The sequence below is a fragment of the Haliotis rubra genome, unplaced genomic scaffold (genome assembly GCF_003918875.1).
Source record: "Haliotis rubra isolate DU_JTF1 unplaced genomic scaffold, ASM391887v1 Scf70, whole genome shotgun sequence".
Taxonomy (NCBI): Eukaryota; Metazoa; Mollusca; class Gastropoda; order Lepetellida; family Haliotidae; genus Haliotis; species Haliotis rubra.
In genome coordinates, this window is record NW_025767413.1 from 1,746,526 (window position 1) to 1,772,117 (window position 25,592).

General features: G+C 39.3%; 1 protein-coding gene across 1 annotated transcript; it reads right to left on the reverse strand.

The window, feature by feature from the left end:
- Positions 1-11,430: 11,430 nt before the first annotated feature.
- LOC124258750 (melatonin receptor type 1B-A-like) lies at positions 11,431-12,528 on the reverse strand. The gene has a single exon (XM_046692832.1). The coding sequence runs from the start codon at positions 12,526-12,528 to the stop codon at positions 11,431-11,433; it is 1,098 nt and encodes a 365-aa protein (XP_046548788.1).
- Between the last annotated feature and the right edge of the window lie 13,064 nt (positions 12,529-25,592).

Consider the following 25,592-nt stretch of genomic DNA (forward strand, 5'->3'; position numbering starts at 1 on the left):
TTCGTATAATTCGTATGTAATGAGACCGAGTGTAGTATTCTCTATATACCTTTGAAACATATGCACATCGTACATTTTCGTATGCACAAGCACCTCGTTCATGTATGCCATGACCGGATTGTGAGGTATTTCCAAACATGAATTGCAAAACAGAGGCCAGTAAATACATGATCATACAGTATTTCCGATGCATTCCTTTGAATTTCAATGGGTGGTGAAATTTCCGATTTCTTTCTAAGTTTACCCAGGTTGGAAACATGTAAATTTACTGTACTGATTTTATCCTTTCATTGAGAATGTATTGACATAATTAGTTTCTTTTTATGTGCATACACCTATAAATAAGGCTAATCATCAGATCAGAAGATTTTAATATATTCCTTCATTGTTTCAGCCTTCAACAACCGTAAAGGACATGGTATGGCGGCAACCGTCCCCACATTCTACAGCTTACAACCCAGTCTGTATCGGTCCCGTGCCAAGAACGTCCCACCTCTTCCTCTACAGACTATACCTTAATCCCCCTTTGTTAACTAACTGGTCATGGCCTGGTGGAACAGACTCTAAACAATAGATGTGGGGAACGTGAAGTGTCCCCGGGGAAACACATGTAAATTTTCAAATTTGCAAATGTTTACACACCTTAGATATGTATGTATCATACCGGATTTCAGGGGTATGTATATGAACGGTTCATACACCTTCATGTTACCTGTGCTCAAGCAAGATGATCATTTGTTTCCACCATTTGGATTACTTTGTTCATGTAATTTCATTTTCACACATTTTAGTACGTTTGAAATCAACGATCTCGTGACCTCATTATTCTTATCATCAAAAAGACTGACTAAGAAAGCAATACTACAAGCTAACATGGCTTATTAAGCTGCAGTCGCTCTTACTACAAGTATCAGTTACGCTTTGTCTGCGGTGTTGGCAAATCTTGTGAGTGGTGAACAAAATGGCGATGAGCTGCCCCTTTGTCCTTGCAAGTGTCCCCTGCTGTCCTAACAGAATAACACTTTATCTCTCTTGGAGCAAGGCCAAATACGCTACACGAACCAACTCGTAATTTCTTCAAGTCTCTTCAGCTCGCGCATCACTACTGTAAAGTAGTTTTTGGCAGTACATAATTGGAATATTATTGCGCTGCATGTGACCTTTCTTAATAGTCTCACAGTGCCTGAACCATGTTATTTCTCCTTCCGCTCAGCCTTTGCTGTAATAACGCCATACATAAACTTAAAGTTGTCCACATTTGTTTCATTAACACAAACGTATACGATAACAAACAACGCCATATAAAATAATATATTTTGTAAGACATGAAATATAAAATAGTTTTTATCGTGTAACGATTATGACCGAATAGCACAGGCGGGTGCGTTCTCTGAGTATACCATTGGCATGTTGGACCTCCGTGCCTTTTGTGAAATTCTTCTTGATTGTCCTGTTTAAATTGACGATCCATAAACCTAGATTCCGAAATCAAATGTCACACAAGTAAATCTGATGTTGCATTGCTATAATTTTCCCTGTCGTAGAAGTCCTTCTCACAAGATATATATTCCGTTGTTTGGAGCAGGCCTATGTATTACGCCCCAGTGTTGCTAACCATCTTGCAGACCTTTAGCTTGACATAGACGCAGACCTCGCATGTTCAAGTTCAGATCTGACAGGTGCCGAAAAGATTGATTCTGACAAGAAAGCAATATCTTAGTGGGTTATTGTTTTCCTAAGTAAGGGGGGTGTTTTCTACAACATTGGAGATAATGGTATCGTTTTCCTTCTGATATTCCCCCGAACGGAAGCTCTACCCATTTAGGGTACGATGTGTATGTTACAGATTTGTAGGGAATAGTCTTAAGACTTTTCTACTTTGAACAGGATTCTTCGAACTTGCAACAGTCGTTTGAGAAAGATTAAGAGAGAAAGGGGTAGTGTGCGATGTATCTGGCGGACGTATACGGACAAAGTTCGAAGAATGTTGCTTTATAAATACAATAATAGAAATACCGGTTACGTTTGAAAAGTACCCTCAATCTGCAGCAACTTATTGAAATTTGCGACATACACTATCATCTGCAGTAGTACTGCCATACCTAGCATCGTATTTATTAATCTCTAACATAAGGTGAAATATCACAGGGTTGTCATGGTAACGATAATTTGGCATACTATTTATTGTCTTATTGTTTTATCTGCGATTAGAATTTAAAGCAGTTTTGACGTGAGAAAAGAAGCTGTAAAACGAATATTAATGTGATCGAACCTATAGGCCTTTAATTGTAAAAGCGAGTTTCAAGCCACCTACATAAAAAAAACCTTCATGATAAATATCAGCTAATCCGTTGCACGATTCCAACCATATCATGAGCATGTGTTTGTGAATCATAATGAAATAGTGATGTTACAAGGCGCCCATGCCGCGTCAACAACACATGGAAACGCACGAGAATTGCAATACGGGCCCCTAAACCACTGATGCTCCGTGACCTGAACACACATGTGATTGAGCGTATGTAGGGCGGGTAGAAAACAAAAGACAAAATGGATACTCGTGCTGTTATACTTTTGAATTATAAGTAAACATTCGTTCTTGTTACGGGATAAATGTATACTTTCCAGTTTCAACCAAATGTACATTCGAAGGATATCGAAATCTAGGTTAAGCTATTTGAAATATATTTACAATTAAAAGACCCAAACAATGGTCTGTTGTCCAAATATTTTGTTTTCCATATCTTGTCCCAATCTGTATCCAGAGACCACATAATAGTCTATTATATGGTCTCTGCTGTATCATAGTCACAGAACGATATTATTTCCCCTTCCGTCCAGCCCTTACTGTAATGCTTACGCCCTAAATGACTGACTGCCTGACTGAGTTTGGTTTTACGCTGCTTTTAGCAATATTCCAGCTACATCACGGCGGGGGAACACCAGAAATGGGCTTCACACATTGTACCCATGTGGGGATTCGAACCCTAGGGTCTTCGGCGTCACGAGCCAACGCTTTATATCACCACTAGGCTACCCCACCGCCCCTCGCCCTAAATGAAGCATATCTAGATATTCCCTGGTTCACCGTCTGTTATAATCTGCAGGAAAACTCACTGCAGGGTTTGGGTTACAGACTAAACATACCAAACACCCATAGCTGGCGGGGACCAACATCTTCAGTAACATTTACATCTGCCAACGCTTAATTCGCAAGTGGTGAGGCAATACGCTAATGAGGCTAAGGGCCCTGTACCATGTTTGTGAAATATCTATGATGCCTTATATGACGTCTATAATCTAAGCAATCTAGCAATGTATGGCTTTAAGTCACTGCTTGAAGAAAGGCTCCTTTAGAATTTTATTTGGTAAATATTGGTATTTCACTAACTCAGTCACATTGTAAAACACATAGCAGCCTATAATTCATTGCGACTATGATTCAGCCATCACTGTAAAACACAAGGGTTATTTCCTTTGAGTTAACTGACAGGCTTTCGGTATCTAATATTTGAAACTCCGGCCAAAGGTGATGTTATGATGTCTAGAAATACATGTATGGCGTTTTTGTAATGCTTTAGTTGCACTTAATGACAAGTGATTGTTAAATCTACTCCCATTTGTGAGAACTCCCAATTGTGAGACTCCTAGATATGAGACAGTGGAGTAGGTAATTAACAAAGAAAACACACCATACTCCCCTGTCTGATAGAATGGATTAACCCTAGCTAATTACTGATTTGCTATGTAACTGAATCTTGTGGAGGTAACTTAATGAAACTTTATGAGATAAATTCATTAACATACTCAGGTAAAGGTCTTTAAAAATTAACACTTTGTGTAGGTAACTTCGTGATCATTTGAAAGAGAAATTACTTTACCTACTCAGATTTACTCCCTCTCCGAAACTATAAGCTATAGTTTAAGAAATAACTATGAAATACAAGGAATTTACAGTCGAATTGCCTCTTATGCCAAACCCTTTTTACCCGTCACAATAAATTGATAGAATGCCCTACCAAATTTCAAAGAGTCATGTAGTCTCACAGAATTTAAAAACCTAATTACAAAAACCGAAAACAAGATTTACATTGACCTTATTATGGTTCTTGTTTTTGTCAAATTGTTCAACGATCTAAACGCCGATAAGTATAACGGACATTTAACAGACAGTCCATGATGCTCTTGTGGATATCAGAGTGAAAACGCCCTACACTATTTTCTCACTTGAAAAGAATTAACATGTATTTTACACTACCCGTTATAACCTGGATATCATTTTGAACGGAAACAAAGAATTTACTCCTTGTGTAAACCAGAAAATAGTTGAATCCGTCCACGATTATATCATCAAGACACAACGCTTCAAATTTCTCAGAAAACACTTACATTAAGTCAACAACCTTCTCATGATTGATTTATATTCCTACAATAGCTTGTTAGACACACACAACTGTAACTCTCTAATTATGACTACTTAGAGAATAGTTGTATTTGATGAAATCTGTATATATTTATATGTACTTAAAAATATATTTATGCAATAGTCAATATCGATGACGTCAAATCCTCAATTAATTTTGTATTTTATGTTGCATGGGAGCGGTGTTAACATAAGCAGTAATGCTTGTTCACCAATCAAAATTCATTTTCATAAATACTGATAAAATATGTTTAAACCAAAATGACATTCAAACTTCATAATAGTCACTAAAAATGTGTTATCATAATTACATATTCATTTGAATAAATAAAATATTTAATGAACTATTTCTTCTGTGTAAATAAAATCTTTGATAATCTATTTCATTAATCAACTCATCAATGGACTATGCCTCCTGTGGGTACTCTTCAACAACTGGGCTGATCCCACTTTCATTGTAGGGATGTCGAAACACCACCTATGTGCACTGAACCATTAATTAATGTGTCTCACAAATGGGAGGATACCAGAGAATTAAGTGTACTTACAATAGGTGTGTGTGAATGTAACACAGGTTTTAATGAATTTGTAACTATTTTAAGTCACGATATGGCTGAAATACTTCCACTGTGACTATAAACTTTAACTCACTCACTCACTCATGATATATCGTCTCGCCTCATTAAACTGGTATCGCCAATTAGGCTACAAAACCCAACTCTAGTACCAAGTATGTGTATATTTACACATTTACAACAGTAATTTACATCGGGAATCATTAATACATTGTAATCATCTTTTTTGAAAGTATAGATAATGAAATTTGTGCAGCTATGATCATGAGTATGATAACTCATACAAGTGTGCACTAAAATTAGGGACCTACCGGTTCATGTCTGTGTGATCACACCTGTCTGTGTTTTATTGCAATAAGCAGTCTCTCCTTGTATGTCATATATAAGAAGTGTACCTAAGGTCAGTTACTTAAACTATAATGTAATTTCCATTACAAAAAGTATAAACGGTATCACCTACTGATCAGAAAGGCTAATCAGTACCCGACCGCCACCACTCCAGTCTAGGCCTACCACATCCCACAACCTCTCCCTCTCACACACATGCACACCCACACCCACTAACATACATATCGCTCTGGCCCATAGACCCAATGGTTGAACCTTTTAAACAGACATCATGTGTGTGTCAAGAAAGGCAGGCACGTTAATAGTGTTGCTCAGTCATGGGTATCACTTCGCCATGTGTTTCTAATGATCTCCGTGCATTATGGCGTGGTCCGACGCGCTAACGAACCCGATGTGACAGTTACATTACAGAACCATTGAAATACATGTAAAAGTAGTGTTAATCTTGTAACACTATATTTACCCATTACCAACCATTTACGTGTTTACTAAATATATGACAAACCAAACCCTGGTCATATGAGATTTCAAGGGTATTGAAATGTATGTCCTACAATCACAGCATTTACATATGTTACACATGCTAGAAAACAATGGTCAGATTTACACACCTGTGAAATACATGTAAATACAGAGTTGAGTGTTCGTTATTTTAACACCCCTTTAAACGTGTGTAAATCTGACAGCCAGATGATACCAGGGATACTCTATTCTCCCTGATGATACGTAGATTTCAAACGTTGTTCATATGGCCGCCGGATGAAACGTATATTCCCTAACGTTAGTAAATTTGGGTAATAGTCATTTTGTGTGGTGATAAGAACAAAATATGATTATAAATTACGGGAAAGGGGGCTAGGGGGTGATTTTGTACATGGCTTGCACTTACTTTGTACATACATTTTAGGGGCGGGGTCATTCACAAGGTACACATTCCATGTAAATCATCAACATCATCATCATCATCTAAATTAGGAACGGTCCCTAAGAAATGAGTTTCGAGAAAAGGACAATTTTGTTATTATATTATTCGCAATAGGGAATGAATTAAAAATAAGTCACATAAATAATCCTAAATCAAAGGAAGTAGTACTTGAGATGGTTGATGAACTCCATGATGATCCATTGCGAGCGAACAATGTAAATGTACGCAGGTACACTTGGAGAAAGCCTAAACCCCTAAAACAAGCACGGTAAGATTTTTTCCTCTTAAGTCAAAACATGGTAAAATCAATAACCTGCACTAAAATAGAACATAGTTATCGATCTGACCACTCCATAATCTCTTTACATATTGAATTCACAAAAAATAGAAAGGGGTAGAGGCTTCTGGAAATTTGATAATAGTTTATCACAAGATCCACATTATGTGAAAGAAATCAAAAGCATTATTCAAGAAACTGTTGATCAGTATCACAGTCGATCCACTGAAGGAGAGCGAGTATTAATGATAAACGAACAAATATTCTTTGAAGTTTTATTATGTAATATTCGAGGATATACAATTAAATATTCATCTAAAAAAAAAGAAAGAAAGAATTAAAACAGAAAAGGAAACCGATGAAGCACTTGAAAACCTTGACGTCAAATTAGATGCAGCCATGAACGAAGAATACAAAGATAAATTATTAAAAGAAATAAATGAACTCCAAGAACAACAATTATAACTTAACCAATACAAAACAGAAGGCATTATACTAAGATCGAAAGCGAAATGGTATGAACAGGGAGAGAAACCGTCGAAAACATAGCAAAGATTACTTTCAGAATCTATATACTAGTAAAGAAATAAAAGATGTAGAACTTGAAGAACTATTTAAAAATTGCACTATACCTAAAATAACTGAAGAAGAATCCCAATGCCTGGAAGGCGAACTACAATGTGATGAAGGCCTTCAATCTCTTAAAGATACGAAAAACAATAAAAGTCCTGGACCATCTGGATTTGCTGTAGCATTTTACAAATTCATTTGGCATGATGTTGACAAATATTTGCTTAACTCGTTGAATCACGCATTCAAAACAGGTGAACTTCCGGAAAGCCAAAAACAGGGCCTTATAACATGTATTCCCAAACAAGACAAACCTAAAGATCAAATTAAAAACTACAGACCTATATCACGCCTTAACATATCGTATAAACTAGCCTCGTCTGTAATTTCAGCGCGAATAAAACGTGTACTCCCGAAAATAATACGCGACTATCAAAAAGGCTTCATGAAAGGTAGATACATTGGCGAATGCACGAGACTGGTAAGTGACATTATGGAATATACAGACTATATGAATATACCAGGATTATTGATAATGATGGAATGGTCTTTTATTGAGAAATGTCTTAACTTTTTTAATTTTGGACCATCAATCAAACACTGGATTAAAACATTTTACAATAACATAAATTCTAGCGTTACAATAAATGGTTTTGCATCAGACTTCTTCCACATTACTAGAGGCTGTAGACAAGGTAATCCTCTATCACCATATCTATTTCTCATAGTCGCAGAAATCCTTGCTCACATATTACGTCAAAATGACAAAATAAAAGGGATAAAAATTTCGACTTAGAATATTTGCTAACACAGTTTGCAGACGATGCAACTATAATCTTAGACGGGTCTGAACGTTCTTTTCATACAACATGAGAAGTGCTTAAACAATATCCATCCTTCTCTGGTCTTAAAATAAACATTGATAAAACTAAAGTAGTGTGGATAGGTTCTAAACAATTCTCAAGTACACAGTGTTGCAGAGACTATAATCTGGACTGGACGCAACGACCTTTCAAACTGCTAGGTATCATATTTCAACATAATAAGGCAGAAATGGTGGAACGAAACTATAAAGATAAACTAAAGAAAATGGATAAATTAATGAAACTTTGGTCACTAAGAGATCTCACACCATTCGGCAGAATAACTATCCTGAAAAGCCTAATATTGCCAACACTCAATCATCTATTTTCTTCACTACCAAACCCTAAAATGAATACAATTCAAATGATCCAGAAAAAGATCTTCGCATTTATTTGGAGAGGCAAACCAGACAAAATTAAAAGATCTCTGATAATCAGAAACTATAAAGAAGGCGGCTTGAAAGTTTCAGATATACTAGAAACTATAAAATCTCAAAAAATACCATGGATCAGAAGGTTATTTACAACAATCTCTAAATTCAACAATATCTTAAATAACACGGTAAAAAATACAAACCCAATAGAAATGGGCTCAAATTACCTGAAAACACACATCATCCCAAAACTTAAAAACGTTTTCTGGAAAGATGTTCTGGAAGCTTGGGCTGATTTACAAGAACGGTACCCTTATACGATATCCGACTTTTGCAAACAGTATATTTGGGCAAATAACAATATAAAAATTGGAAACAAATCTATACTTTATGAACACTACTTGAAAGCAAATGTAAAATTTATAAATGACGTATTAAAAGATGACGAATCCTTTCTGTCTTTCACTGAGTTTAAAGAGATGTATAGAGTAGAGACAAATTTCTTAGAATATGTGCGAATATTATCTTCAATAAAACAATATTCAAAGCAAGAAGCTACGATATTGACAAAGCAAAGACATTCACCCTTTATTCCCCCGAATGTAAAAATACTCTATGAAAATAAGAAAGGCTTCAATTTTTCTACACAACGCTACTAAACAAGGCTAAATCTATTCCAAGTTTAGGATATCAATGTAAATGGGAAAACGACCTTCATCACAATTTTCCACCTGACTTATGGAATACCTATCATTTTATACCATTCAGAGCTTTTCATAACACTAAGGAAAGATGATTTCAATATCGTATTGTCCACAGAATTTTCACGACCAATAAAGACCTATACAACTATAATATATTAGAATCACCACTAGGATTCACCACTATGTACGTTTGCAAGGCTGAAAAAGAAACTATTGTTCATTCGATGTTTGAATGCAGATACGTAAATAGGCTGTGGCAAGACCTTTTAAATTGGATTGAAGATAAAACAGACACTGCTATAAACCTGGATCCGAAAACAGTCCTTTTGGGCTTTCGTGAAAATCGTAACGATGTTCTGAACTTGATATTTATCATAACAAAGGAATATATTTATTCCAGAAAGCTAGCAAATATACGTCCAACCCTTGAAGTCTCAAAGCCAAATTAAACCACAGTTACAATCTCCATAAATATAATGCATACTCGGTATGCAAATATAGCAAGTTCACGACTTTCTGGTCATCATGCCACAACTTATTTACATAATCTATTCGATCTCACTCATGCTTGATTTTTAATTATACTGTGTATTTGAAATAGTGTTATGTATGAAGGATAAAACTGTACCAGTGCGAAAAAGAAATAAAGTGAATTTTTTTAAAAAAATAGGTCAGTTTGTGTCCTCATGCATTCATGCATTGTCTCTATACATTTGCAATATAAAGAACCATTAGCTTTGAGCAAATACAAAATATTTTATTATGTTTTAATAACGCTATTAATTAGCCTATTTAAGTTTCGTTTTGTGTCATTATACATGTAAACACACGTTCACACATAAGAAACCAACCAGCATGGCAATGGGTTAAATACTTAAGCAATGAGATGAATTGGGATGTTTTTCGTCCAAGGGCGAGATATTTCAATAACCCAATAAATCAGCCGAATTAAGTTTAATGAGTTGGGTGTTTTGGGTAAGCATAAATATTCTCACCCATAGGCCAATTCATTTTTGCCCATAGGCAGGGTAGTGCTGAGTTTTCCCCAAATATTCTTTTTAAAAAATCAATTTTTCAGCCTTAGCATATATCCACGATAATAGCGTGTGGAATTTTGTCAAATCCTTTATCAGAAGCTGTCCACAGTGCGGAGAGGTTTTGGACCAATGGGTTTCCAGGATTAAATCGATTCTTGTTCAAATAATTTACACATCACTTTCTCTCGAAAGATAATCCGTAATTTGGTTGTTGCTCTTTACAAAATATACATTCATTGTAGTTGTGAGCCAGTGTTTCCCTGGTAGGCATGTATCAGTCCCAGAGTGTCACTGGTGATATCTTCAATAATGAGAATATTACGATTAACTTGAACCAATACTTACTACCATTGTTGTGTATAGAACTTTCGCATGAGATGGATTGTTCATATGTATGATATCATATATATATATATATATATATATATGTATGTATGTATGTATGTATGTATGTATGTATGTATGTATGTATGTATGTATGTATGTATGTATGTATGTATGTATGTATGTATGTATGTATGTATGTATGTATGTATGTATGTATGTATGTATGTATGTATGTATGTATGTATGTATGTATGTATGTATGTATGTATGTATGTATGTATGTATGTATGTATGTATGTATGTATGTATGTATGTATGTATGTATGTATGTATGTATGTATGTATGTATGTATGTATGTATGTATGTATGTATGTATGTATGTATGTATGTATGTATGTATGTATGTATGTATGTATGTATGTATGTATGTATGTATGTATGTATGTATGTATGTATGTATGTATGTATGTATGTATGTATGTATGTATGTATGTATGTATGTATGTATGTATGTATGTATGTATGGGCATGTATGTATGTATGTATGTATGCACCAAGAAAACAAGTTAAAGAACATCCACAATCCACAAGGCTGCGGTTTAGTAATACCTACCAGTCATTACTGTTAAATAAACTGACGTACAAAAGAAAGTACACACCTGATGCTTTTGTAAACTGTTTTCCTGAAAACAGCGTAATATTTAGAAAAGTGTTTTGATTGTGACTCACATTTCACCAACATTGTGTACGTGTTGCAATAACACCATATATATCGTACCCAATTGGAACATTGCTAGCAAAATATTTACGTTTTTTTAATAGTCTCAAAATACCAGGTGTGCACTTTCCTTTGTACATCAGTATATGTCAATATGGAGAACTCGGGAGTTCTTTAACTTCTCTAAATAGTCCACTTAATAGGATATGAAAACACATCTGATGGACAATGTGTGGTCCCATGCACTGAGCTGAAGATAAGGCACCCTTGCATAGTATGTCCAAAGATTCACATACTTGTGTTTTCCCGTTTAGGACAGTGTGTGTATGGCTTGACAGTGAGGAAATTGTTATCCGAATGTGCAATATGGCTGACACAGGACCCCTCTTCTGCCGATCTGTTTCGGTTACTGCTATTGGACGTGTTGGGAAGCGCGTTAGCTCCCTGATTATTGAAAGAAGGCCGTTGTGAAGGTTGACGCCAGAAGAGCAGTGTTTTCTTGTAGCCATCCCTAAAGCTGCGATTCATGAGACCGTAGAGGAACCAATTGACGCATGAGTTGGTGAAGGAGGTGTATGAGCAGGCGATGTGGACGGTAGCAGGCCATGTGTCGTCTTTGTCAGCGATGGTAGCGATCATGTAAGGGCTCATTAGAACCGCAAAACAGAGAAATACGGCAAAAAGTGTCTTGATCAGGGCTATCTCGGAATGCTTGGGGGCTCTGTTCGACGACAGCCCAACCTGTCTGATTCTGTTTTTGGCATTCCTGACGTAGCGGTAGATGAAGAAGTTACAGATGAAAATGATGATGGCTGGAGCGGCGATGCTGCCAGTGAGGAGACAAAGAGTGTAACCGAAGTTAGCTGTTCGGTCATATCCGCAGTAGTGCAACTTCCGGTCATACCGGAAGCGGCCCCAGCCAACCAGCGGAGGAAGAGTCATGAGTGCTGCAACGACCCATATACAAACACAGATTGTAATAGTCGTGTATTTCGTGAAGACACGTCGGTATGTTTCGCTGCGGCATACGTTGAGGTAGCGGTTTACTGAGATGACGGTGAGGGTGAGGAGAGACGCAACGTAGGCGCACACGATAAGGAACCCGTTAAAGACACAGTGTCCTGGTCCAGCTACTGAGTACCTGCCCGTCATTAGATCCACCAGGAGGTATGACACAACGTATCCTAGAATTATCAAGTCTGCCACAGCAAGGTTGACGATGTAGATACCGTGGAGGGTTCGGAATACACGATTGGTTGTCACGGTTACAATGATTAGGAGGTTTCCAAACGTACCCGTGACGACGTAGAATATACCGATGACGATGAAAATGATTCTAGCTTCCTGGCTTATTTCGTATCCGACGTAAGGATCGGTTGGCGACATGATGGCCGATGGTAAATCTGTTAGGAATCTGTAACATTATACGTTTGGTATCAGATATCAGCATGTTAAAACAAAAGGAACAAGGAGACACAGTCATCAATATCCCCGCAATGGTAACATACTCTTCATGAAATAGTTTGATATGGCAAATATTGTCATCATGTACACATAAATCCAGATCTGTAAGACAATATAAACATTGTTCATCACATTGATCCAACGAAAACATACAGATGTAAACTATTCATATACTAGCATGCTTGTATGTTACAACAGACTGCCCGAGTGCTTCCACGGTTTGATGTACCTCCGTAATGTTGATACTGGAAGTAGAGAGGAACTGTTCCACAATGTGGAAGGAGGGTATTGAAAGGTTTTAAAGTTCTGCTGCGGAAAGGAGCACGATCATCAATTTCAGGCGAAGTTTGGCTTCTTGCCATGGAAACGCAAAAGATATTTTATTCAGAAATCCAAAACTATCAAAAGTTGACGAAGAAACATTGAACGGTTTATATGTTCAGCTCCGGAAAAGACGATTTTGGGAAATCGAAATCTGGCGGACGGCGTGACGAGCGAACGCTTTAACCACTAGGCTAACCAACCGCCCCGCTTAACCTAATTTTCGTAAAAGACTCGAAGGACACTCTTGTCCAAAGTTACTTTTGTCTCATGTTTAGACAATCTGTCTAAATGACGTGATGTTTATATTGTTTATACTTGATGGGACCTGTGAAGTGTCAATAGTCTTCTGTTTCAAGGCAATATATTCTTTGGGCATGCATGGCGAGGTTTCAGTGACGTTATCCTGAGATGGAGAGGACTCGGAACTAGATACAACATATATTGGTAACTGTTGACCGCGGAACTTCAGCTCCAAGAATGCAGGTATTGACGCGATATGCAGCATCAGGTGATGTTTATGTAGTTTTGTCCAATAGATAATTGACAGAAGTTTAACATATTTGCAGTTTTTCACCTTCATGTCCGGATAAAAATTAAATACATTCGTTACGACTGACAAATGGCAGCAGATCACATATCCTGGCTTACAACCCATGTTATACCGTATACAGCCTCCTATTAATCGGGGGCGGTGGGGTAGCCTAGTGGTTAAACCATACGCTCGTCACGCTGAAGACCCGGGTTCGATTCCTCACATGGTTACAATGTGTGAAGCCCATTTCTGGTGTCCCCCGGAGTGATATTGCTGGAATATTGCTAAAAGCGCGCAGAACCCAACTCACTCACTCACTCACCCTAATCGGGGTGATAAGGCATAAAATCATATTGGCTGCCCTCGAAGCATATACAGTAAAACGACGTTGTGGCAGTGACCAACGTAAATACATCGAGTTATCTGTGGTTCGACACAAACGCAAATAGTGACAAGGAAAGGAATACAGGAACAAAGATTTCAGGCTGCCGGACGTTTGACACAGCGATGTTCGAGAAGGGTGTTTGTCAAAAGAAAAAGGATGAGAGGGAACCTATTGAATATTTGAGTTAGTGCATGATACTGTCATTGGTAGAATACACAAAGTGTGTTTCTAATAAACTCATTCTGTCCCATCTAGCTGTCGTCCAAAGTCCTACTTAAAGAAGTTCCTACTAACATGACCTAAAATACAAATAATTATCACGTGTAAGCATCACTACATTGGTTGGTTGGGTGGTTGTTTAACATTCTAGAAAAGACAATCCAGTGATCAACAGCATGAGCATTGATCTACACAATTGGGAAACGATTACATGTGTCAACCAAGTCAGCGAGCATGACAACCCGATCCCGTTAGTCGCCTCATACGACAAGCATTGGTTGCTGAAGACCAGTTCTAACCCAGATCTTCACGGGTGTCAGAACTTGGTATAGGATGGATATTTAATAATGCCACATATAAGCCGGTATGAGTACTATCAGTAAACCTTTCACTTGACCCCTGAACCTGATGACATGTCAAATTAATCTTCATCCAAATTGAAACCAAGGGGAAATAAACGTGTATATGCTCATAGAAAGTATTTCCGAAAAGTGGAGTTAATACTCAGTGGATTCAGAAACTCAGATGATTTGCTTGACTGTTTGCAATGTTAGTAAGGTTCCGATTCAGTCCCCTTACTCTTGTAACTTTATACACTACTGACCCAAATGGCGGACTAAAGGAAAGCCATCATTTCTTGATACTTGCGGGTTTTCTTTACAATATGTGATGACCATAAACTTGAAGTTACAGACCTTCAGGTTCAGGATAAATTGTCAAAATGGAAGCAAATGCTATATGAATATACTGAGAATACAACATGCGAAATACTTGACTTCCTCACTGACAACGTCTTTGTAAATATGTACATGTAGGCAGGAAGTGGGCATCCCATTGGTCACGCATTGCCCTACCGTCACTCATTTGGCTACCGTCACTCATTGCTCTACCGTTACCGTCACTCATTGCGCTACTGTCACTCATTGCGCTACCGTCACTCATTGCGCTACTGTCACTCATTGCGCTACCGTCACTCATTGCGCTACGCTTCTCCTGAGTTGTTTCTGTGTGCATATTAATCGGAAAATATGCTCGGATATTCAAAGTCAAAACAAGGTAATTTGGACAAGAAGTTCAAATTTGAAGCTTAATGTATCAATTGTTTGATATAGTTCAGTAACTATCATACAGCCATTCCCTTCCCCGATTTACCCAACTGAACGAGGAATACAGACACTCATATGCAGATCTATCCAAAAATATTCAGCGAGACAAACACTTTCAACAAGTTATGACAATGGCAATGAATTAACTTTCCATTTATATTGAGCAATATTCCAACAGCTCCAGCCTTTCGTGTTTACATTTCACAATATCTGGGATGCAAGCCATCATGTCTTTCGTACAAGACTTTCAAAGAGCGTCATACGACTCAAATCCTACAGCTCGTTGCTCTTTTAGCCATTAAGGAATGAACAGTTAAAGTACTCACCGAACAGGCAGTAGGAACTTGTACTGGGGTCGTTCATCAGACACCTCTCCCCCTCGCTAGGCTATCGTAGATTAAATCGGCAGCGGTGCACACCAACGTCCTCGCTGCCTACGACACGCCGGTCGCTCGTCAATACGGACGTGGTGCTGTGTGACGAATGCTGGTTGGATGACAAGCAGTTCCAGTTTTTCAATACTAATCATTCTCATATAGTCCTAGTGCACTACATAGAACTAATGACCCGAACTTCTAGCAATCGCATTAAGGTATAGATAGTTAATCGAGTTCATATTGACCATCGGAAGTTATAAGGCAATATAAATGAAGCGAGAGGTGACGGAATGCTTTCATGATATCATTCTAGCGATTTTTCATTTCTTATGTAACTTCGCTACAAATGCATTACTAAGACAGGTTTTTCTAAAAATGTTTAGAACTCATGCTTGTTCCTTTAGTTATATATACCAACAATACATATTCCGAAACTTTGTTTTTCACATTTGTACGATTGTTTTGATATAATTAAAATGCTGAAAAACACCCTCAAAACAACAAAACGAAGTGTGAAAGCACAGAAAAGTCAGCCAAATTGATGAACAAAGCACCCCAGATTCCAATTAAGTTCTCCCCGGAATAACGATTTGCACTCTGTTCTGTCAATGTGATTCTCGGACACAGAGGCTGCCGGTCGATTTCGTGACTTTCAAGAAAACGGTTCTCTGTGTATGTGCCATAGATAATTGATCACTGCTGTGTTTATAAACGTCGACTTCAGGGATGTCACACAGTGTGATGAAAAGTATATTTGAGGACATGGTCTGTATCACAGGGGCGTGTCACGCTTAGAAACAGCGTTAGAGAGACATATAGGTATATAGACCCTTCCCTAGTGCTATATAAAACTAGGGAAGGGTCTATATACCTATATGTCTTTCTAACGCTGTTTCTAAGCGTGACACGCCCCTGTGGTCTGTATCGGGCGTATACAACGGAGGCAGACATTTGGGATTATCTGTATGAAAGTACTACAAATCTTGTTCAAAAGCCCTGGTCGCTATATCCAACACCCGAGTGCTATATACACAGTGTATAATTATGTAGACATGATTTAACCATAACATGGACAGAAATGGTGTTTTACAACAGCGACTTACGTCTTTGCCTGACACCGGGTGTCCGAAATGTGTCTTATCGTTGCTGAATTTTGCTTTGTGTGTACCGTGTTGTGAGAATGTTATTTGATGTAATGGTATCAGTGTCTTATAATCACGCAGATAGCTCTGCTCAAAGTGACACTTCTTGTCTTACACCGGGTGTCTAACTGTGGCTGATCCGCTGCTGAAGTTTGCTTTGCGTGTGTGTGTTGTGAGAATGGTATTTGATGTAATGATATTGTCTTATAATCCCGCAGATAGCGCTGCTCAAGTTGACTTCCGTCTTGCCCAACACCGGGTGTCTGAAATGTGAATGGTCCGTTGCTGAATTTCGCTTTGTGTGTGTGTCGTACATGTGCTGTATTGAAGATGCCATTTGATGTAATGATATCATTGTCTGACAATCACTGTTTTGGACTTCCTTCCACCCTTAGTATGTGTGTCTGTCACCAGATGTCGCTGAGTAAAACTTCGCCTTCCTGTAGGCCTGTCACAAGAGGAATGGACCGCCTCCGTGGTGTAGTGGTTAGAGCGTCCGCCCGGAGAGCGGAAGGTCGTGGGTTCGATCCCCGACCGCGTCATACCAAAAGACGTTAAAATATGGTACCTGTTGGTTCCTGCCTGGCGCTCGGCATTAATGGGTACAACAAGGACTGGTCGGCTCGGAGTCAGTATAATGTGTCTGAGTGGGGTATTCATGCTTCACTGCGGCATGGTATCTCAGTGGGCTAGCACTATAAAACCAGCTTCAGTCTGAGCTAGTACAAGCAGCCGCACATACACATACACACGCATGCACGTGGTCATATGAGCAAAATATTCTCAAGTACGACGTAAAGCCCAATTTCACCTCACCTCACCTCACAAGAGGAATGCCATCTGTAGTAGACTCCACAAACGCACTCTTCTCGTCTTCTTCATAGTTATCGTCAGCACCTCCCCACTCAGTATTTGAAACGACTTTTAGTAAGTCAGGGTCCTTCAGGCACATTGTTTTATGTGTGGTAAGAATGTCAAGTGACGGTCAAGTATGAGTCCCAGAAATTTGACCTCTTCTACTACCTTGATGGGAGTACCATCAGAAAATAAGTCTGGATCCTTCTGCGGTTTGTATTTACGACAAAAGTGAAAACAATTTGTTTCGGATTTTTATAACTTGAAGCCATTTTCACTAGCCCGTTTCTGAATGTTGTTAAGACAGAGTTGTAGCTGCCTTTCTATGCCATATTCTAACCAGGGCAGGAAATATCAAAATCATCCACGAAAAGGGGTCCATCAAAGCAACTATTCAAAACGTTCTTCAGGCAGTTAATTTTGATGCTAAAACGTGTTACAGACAGGATGCTGCCTTGAGGGACGCTCTGATCTTCGTGGAAATAATCAGACAGTGTAGAACTCAATCGAATTTGAAACTTGAAATTGTCTGTTGTTTAAAAACTGTGATTTGAACAGAAATCTGCTCCTCAATCCAAATTCATGTAAATCATTTAAGATACCATGTTTCCACGTTGTATCACATGCTTTTTCTCTAGGCTGAAAGAGTATAAGGGCTACATATTATTTACCGTGCATAATGGTTTGGTTTGTGTTTTACGCTGCACTCAGCAATATTCCAGCTACATGGCAGCGATCTGTAAATAATCGAGTCTGGACCAGACACTCCAGTGATCAACAGCTTGAGCATCACCCTACGCACCTGGGATACGATGACATGTGTCAACCAAGTCAGCGAGCCTGACCACCCGATCCCGTTAGTCGCCTCTTACGACAAGCATGGGTTACTGAAGACCAATACTTACCCGGATCTTCACGGGTTCCAGGCATAATGACATATCTCATTCCTGACATGAGCTGAGTGGTTTTATTCCTATCATTAGCTGACAATCAAGGCGTAAAGAGAAGTGATCGGTGTCTGACAATCGGAACAACCGCCAGGCACGAAAACAGCGATATTCCATTAGGAGTGCACTATTTAGTTTCTTAATTCTTCAGTTGTACATATCCGAACTACTGGTCACCAAGCAACGCTTCACACTGATTATTCGGTAAAGTGTATTCCACATGTGCATTAGAGTAATTGCTTAGGTTACTTTGCTGTGTCCCTTTAAGCTGCCGCATTATCTGTAATTAGTGGTCTACCTTTCCTACAGGGTGACGCGTCCTTGTGAAATTTTTCTGTTCAGCTACATTGTGGGCTGTTCTTTTGGCGTACAGTAAACCATTACCTCAGGTTCGAACCCCAGTATCGCTTTGATAATCTTTCTCCAGCTTGTCAACCCCATCATAAAGGTCCGTGGGCATCACCAAAGTGGTAACAGAGATACTTTAATGAAAGAGTGTTCACTTTGCCCGTTCAACCAAATTAAAACACACACATACAAACACACGCACGCACGCACGCACGCACGCACGCACGCACGCACGCACGCACGCACGTACACTCAAACACACACTCACAATACCCGTAAATCCGGTTTAGAATTGATCTTCAGTAACCCATGCTTGTCGTAAGAGGCGACTAACGGTGGTCAGGCTCGCTGACTTGGTTGACACATGTCATCATATCCCAATTGCGTAAAACAATGCTCATGGTGTTGATCACTGGATTGTCTTGTCCAAACTCGATTATTTACAGACCGCTGTCATATAGCTGGAATATTGCTGAGTGCGGCGTTAAACAACAATCCAATACTCACAGACACAAGTAGTATTGGGGAGGACAGGACTATGAGTGGTTGCATTATGGGGAGATTGGACACTGAAGCTCGTACTGAATCGGGGATCATGTCCGCCCACCTCACATTTTACGTCAATCACACATCGATGTATACGACGATGACGTGTGTCGTTGATTCCTCAATTACTCTTAATTTCAGAACCAATATACATTACAACCTGATCGACCCGCTGGTCGTGACAAAGGAACAAGTACACAACTCATGTAACACTGTTAATGCTGTTACGTGGAGATTACGACCGTGATCATGAAAATGCCATTATGGATCAGTGTAACACCTCCCACGCCTTTCACGTACGTGCTGCCAAATCGCTCTTTCCAAAGTGCCAATAACATACTAGTATACATAACGGTAGTGCGCTAAGTAAAAGCATTGTAGTCTGTGTAGTTGTGTGCAATAGGATTGAGCCGAGATCCTGGCAAATGTGCACCGTAATTATTCATAAAACGCTATATAAGCTTACTTGATCAAAGAGGACAAGGTTACCCCAATTGTATAAGTCGCCTTACTTGATCAAAGAGGACAAGGTAACCCCAGCTGTATAAGTCGCCTTACTTGATCAAAAAGGATAAGATTACTCCATGCAGCTGTATAAGTCGCCTTACTTGATCAAAGAGGACATGGTTACGCTAGCTGTATAAGTCGCCTTACTTGATCAAAGAGGACATGGTTACCCCAGCTGTATAAGTCGCCTTACTTGATCAAAGAGGACAAGGCTACCCCAGCTGTATAAGTCGCCTTACATGATCAAAGAGGATAAGGTTACCCCAGCTGTATAAGTCGCCTTACTTGATCAAAGAGGACAAGGCTACCCCAGCTGTATAAGTCGCCTTACTTGATCAAAGAGGATAAGATTATCCCAGCTGTATAAGTCGCCTTACTTGATCAAAAAGGATAAGGTTACCCCAGCTGTATAAGTCGCCTTACATGATCAAAGAGGATAAGGTTACCCCAGCTGTATAAGTCGCCTTACTTGATCAAAGAGGACAAGGCTACCCCAGCTGTATAAGTCGCCTTACTTGATCAAAGAGGATAAGGTTACCAGAGCTGTATAAGTCGCCTTACTTGATCAAAGAGGACAAGGTTACTCCAGCTGTATACGTCGCCTTACATGATGAAAGAGGACAAGGTTACCCCAGCTATATACGTCGCCTTACTTGATCAAAAAGGATAAGATTACCACAGCTGTATAAGTCGCCTTACTTGATCAAAGAGGACAAGGTTACTCCAGCTGTATACGTCGCCTTACTTGATAAAAAGGACAAGGTTACCCCAGCTATATACGTCGCCTTACTTGATAAAAAGGGTAAGATTACCCAGCTGTATAAGTCGCCTTACTTGATCAAAGAGGACAAGGTTACTCCAGCTGTATACGTCGCCTTACTTGATAAAAAAGGACAAGGTTACCCCAGCTATATACGTCGCCTTACTTGATCAAAAAGGGTAAGATTACCACAGCTGTATAAGTCGCCTTACTTGATCAAAGAGGACAAGGTTACTCCAGCTGTATACGTCGCCTTACTTGATAAAAAAGGACAAGGTTACCCCAGCTATATACGTCGCCTTACTTGATCAAAAAGGATAAGATTACCACAGCTGTATAAGTCGTCTTACTTGATCAAAGAGGACAAGGTTACTCCAGCTGTATACGTCGCCTTACTTGATACAAAAGGACAAGGTTACCCCAGCTATATAAGTCGCCTTACTTGATCAAAGAGGATAAGGTTACTCCAGCTGTATAAGTTGCCTTATTTTATCAAAGAGGATAAGAGTAATCCAGCTGTATAAATCGTCGAAATTCGGTGTGCAACGTTGCGTCGCTTGTGCACTCCATAAACCTACGATCATGCGTTCCACGTATGTTTCTCGGTTTGTCCGCACTATACCCGTCCTTGTGGACTTCAGCGACAAACATCTGAGAGCTGCATCACTTTGGGCATTCTGCCTACGCCATGCTTACACGTGGTAATTTAACTTGAATACTGTCAAAAGTGGCGTGACCCGACTCACTCACTAACTCAGTCACCAGGATGCATATATTGTTGTAATACATTAGAAACAATGGATTCCAAAGCTGAACGATTACAAGATATGTTGATGGGACTGTCTAAAACCCGAGTCAAGAAAAGCCTGGCCGGGCCGGGTAAAACTAAAAGTGGATTGCAGAACATTTAAAACCCCAAGCACCTGGGTTGCGCATCTGGGTAGACACACTTCCAGCGTCATTGTTCCTGTGACGGTTCTGTTCCCGTTTCAGCTAATTACAAATTCGCATCTTCCCTTATAATGAGGGACCGCCTCCGTGGTGTAGTGGTTAGTGCGTCCGCCCGATGAGCGGAAGGACGCGGGTTCGATCCCCGATCGCGTCATACCAAAAGACGTTAAAATATGGTACTTGTTAGTCCCTGCCTGGCGCTCGGCATTAATGGGTACAACAAGGACTGGTCGGCTCGGAGTCAGTATAATGTGTCTGAGTGGGGTATTCATGCTTCACTGCGGCATGGTATCTCAGTGGGCTAGCACTATAAAACCAGCTGAAGTCTGGGATAGTACAAGCAGCCGCACATACACATACATACGCATGCACGTGGTCATATGAGCGAAATATTCTCAGTACGACGTTAAATCCAATTTCACCTTACCCTTATAATGTCTATATCTGCCCGTTTAACGCACGCACGCACACACTCTCACGCGTTGGTGGCTATGTAAGTGCAATAATCATAGAACACGGTATTTAACCCGATTTCACCCCACCGAATGATAACTAATTAGGAAGTGCAGCGAAATATATTTAACGCTAACGTGATATGGCGTTAAGTGCGATATATGTTTCCGGCCGAGGTAAGGTAGGGATTCTGTAGTCTTGTTTTGAATTACGGATGACTCGGTGCGTTGTCTATAACACGGTGGCTTCGAGTCAACGCGGTGTGCAGTATTGAGCGTTTCAAGATCCGGGTTGGAATTGATCTGAAGATCAGTAACCCATCGGGTGGTCAGGCTCGCTGACTTGGTTGACACATGTCATCGTATCCCAATTGCGTAGATCGATGCTCATGCTGTTGATCACTGGGTTGTCTGGTCCAGATTCGATTATTTACAGACCGCCGCCATATAAATTTAGTTGGAATATTTCTGAGTGCGGCGTAAAATAAACTCACACACTTACTCATTCATAATCACTTCCGTTTTAAACTTTAATGAAACATTGGTCATATTTTGCTTAATTGACAATTTGTACATTCGTGACCGTGTCATTTCAATCAATATACGTATCAGTTCTGTATTTAAGGTTGCGTGTGAACTTCAGCGCCTAATTACGCGTACACAGTATACGCCAGTTTGTTATCGTACGTTATCTATAATATCAGACTACTAGGTTATATTTTCGTTACCTTCCGCCTACACTCGGCGGAAACGCCATCTCGTTATCGTAACCTTCCGCCGACTATCGATTCCTTCTGATTGAGATAGCAACAGCAGGTCAACCACAGGTCAAAGTGTGGCGACACAAACGAGCCGGGAGTGCTAAATTACAACTTAGCGCTTCCGCGGGTGGTAGATTAATACGCCAGCGTTAAACGACGTAGAAGTTACGAAACAGAGAATGTCTTGAAGAGATAACATATATGGATGCATTTTGTATATAGAGGGGCCTTGATGGCAAAGTGCCTTGAAGTTTGAATCCATGATTCGCACTCTTTTTTTTATCCATGGTGTATTAGGTTAGTGTGAGTAAGTGAGGTTGCTTTTATGCTGCTTTTAGCAATATTCCAGCAATATCACGGCAGGAACACCAGAAATAGGCTTCACACATTGTACAAATATGGTATTCGAACCCGGGTCTTCGACGTGACAAACGAACGTTTTAACCACAAGGCTTCCCCGGTCTGTTAAGGACAAATCAAAGTGGAGAAGTATATGTCTGGCTCTCCGAGTCAGTAAAGGGTGGATGCGTGGTGACAGGGTTTGGTAACTGACACATGCCGTACAAACATTTGTTAAAACATTGCCAGTTTAAGGGCCTGTATTATTTGTTTGTCACGTGAATCAGACCCATACCCTGACAACCCCACACATAAACAAATAAATTTGATTTAACATATTCTATTCACAAGTAAAATTATTGAGTACTGCTTAGGTATTCCTCTCCCAAAAACATTACCATGAAAAGCTTTATATATACTAGTACCTGAAATATATACAAAAGATGGAGTATCTTTGAAGAGAATATACATACGTTTGTAGCGGGAAACAGAGTTTCATGTTTATTTACTTGTCATAAAAACAATATGTATAGTTTCTTTTTCTTTCTTTTTCAAGAGTATATTTATGGACAGTGTGAGAGTGAGTGAGTGAGTGAGTTTAGTTTTACGCCGCTTTTAGCAATATTCCAGTAATATCACGGCGGGGGGACACCAGAAATGGGTTTCACACATTGTACCCATGTTGGGAATTGAACCCGGATCTTCGGCGTAACGAGCGAACGCTTTAACGGCGGGACTACCCCACCAGCCCATTTTTGTTGTAGTTGAGACTGACATACTATGACGGCTAAGAATGAATGCCACATACAAAATAGAATCTATGTTCAAATCCGAGAAACCCGTGAAGATCCGGGTTAGAATTGATCTTCAGTAACCCATGCATCTCGTAAGAGGCAACTAACGGGATCGGGTGGTTAGGCTCGCTCACTTGGTTGACACAATCGGTTCCCAATTGCGTAGATCGATGCTCATGTTGTTGATCACTGGATTGTCTGGTCCAGACTCGGTTATTTGCAGACATACAGCTGGAATATTGCTGCATGCGGCGTAAAACTAAACTCGCTCACTCACACATGAGAGAAGCTTAATACTTCCACGACAGGAGTAAGCTGTTGTAGAACGGGTTGAACATGGGTCCCTTACCTGTTATTTAGTTTCTCGTGTTCGTATATGTCAATATACCAACCTCCTATTGGGGACCTGTTAACACACAACGCTACAGCTTGGACACGAATACGTCATTCATATCGTGCGTATGCCGAAAACAGAAGGAAACCAACAGAACACATTGTATATTTCTATTAATCCAGCTCAGTTAAATTACAATTTTGCATACATTGTTTCATAGGAGCAGATAAAAGGGGAATAACACCTGCTAGAGGGCGAGAGAATTTATGTGTGCTTCTTAACTCCAGCAGCATGAATACTTTTCATAAGTTATTGCAATGTACGATGTGGTAGCTTTTAAGGACGCTTCATATATGCACTATCACATCACTTGTATAACTACTGACTGACTGACTGAGTTTAGTTTTACGCCGTTTTTAGCAATTGTATAACTACTAGCTACAGTATCAGTGAAACATCTTTTAAAAAGTTGGACAGTGGATGTCATTTTCTTTTATAACACAACTTGTGCTATTTTGACAAACAATGACTTTTTCAGTTTTATGCATATCCTCAATATCTTTATTGACATTGTAAAATAATTGTAACCACTTGTTTGTCTTTATTGACAATAAAGAGGGGCTTGCCATTCAGGCTTGCAAGGAATATATTTTCACTTAAAAAGATAACATGTAATGGTTTAGCAATTTGTGTTGAGTCGAGAATCCTTATGGAGCGCGTTACTGGTTACTGGTGAGTGCGTTATGAAGAAAACTAATGGAAATTAATTTTAAAATATTATATATATTGAGTTACGTACAATATTTTGTTTTTTAAGCAGTTTAATCTGCGCATACATTTTCATCGATATTATAGCATATTAATAATGTGCCAATCGTTACTTTTCGAGGAGGAACACGTTAATTAAGCAGTTTCAAGCGTTGTTACATGGGCGACACACACACACACACACACACACACATTTCGTGTCACCTCGCTATTGTCACGAAATTGTACACACAATACATGGGACTGCACGACCACGTTTATTAAATATCATTAGCATCTCTATTTTAGCAAATTTGATTATATGGGCCCATTTTCTCCTGTTGTATTCTAGATATTAACCGAACGCCCAATATTAGCCAGTCATACAGGCCCTGAAACAAATATATCCAAGAAAATCCATGCAAGTTGGAATATGTGGCATGTCTGCTTTACTTCAGTTTTAGTTTCTGAAAGTCTCTTGGCTCTTTTTAATTATATTCTATGATTGTTATTTAGAACTGTAAAATATGTTCATGTCAGACACTAGATGTTAGTCTAGC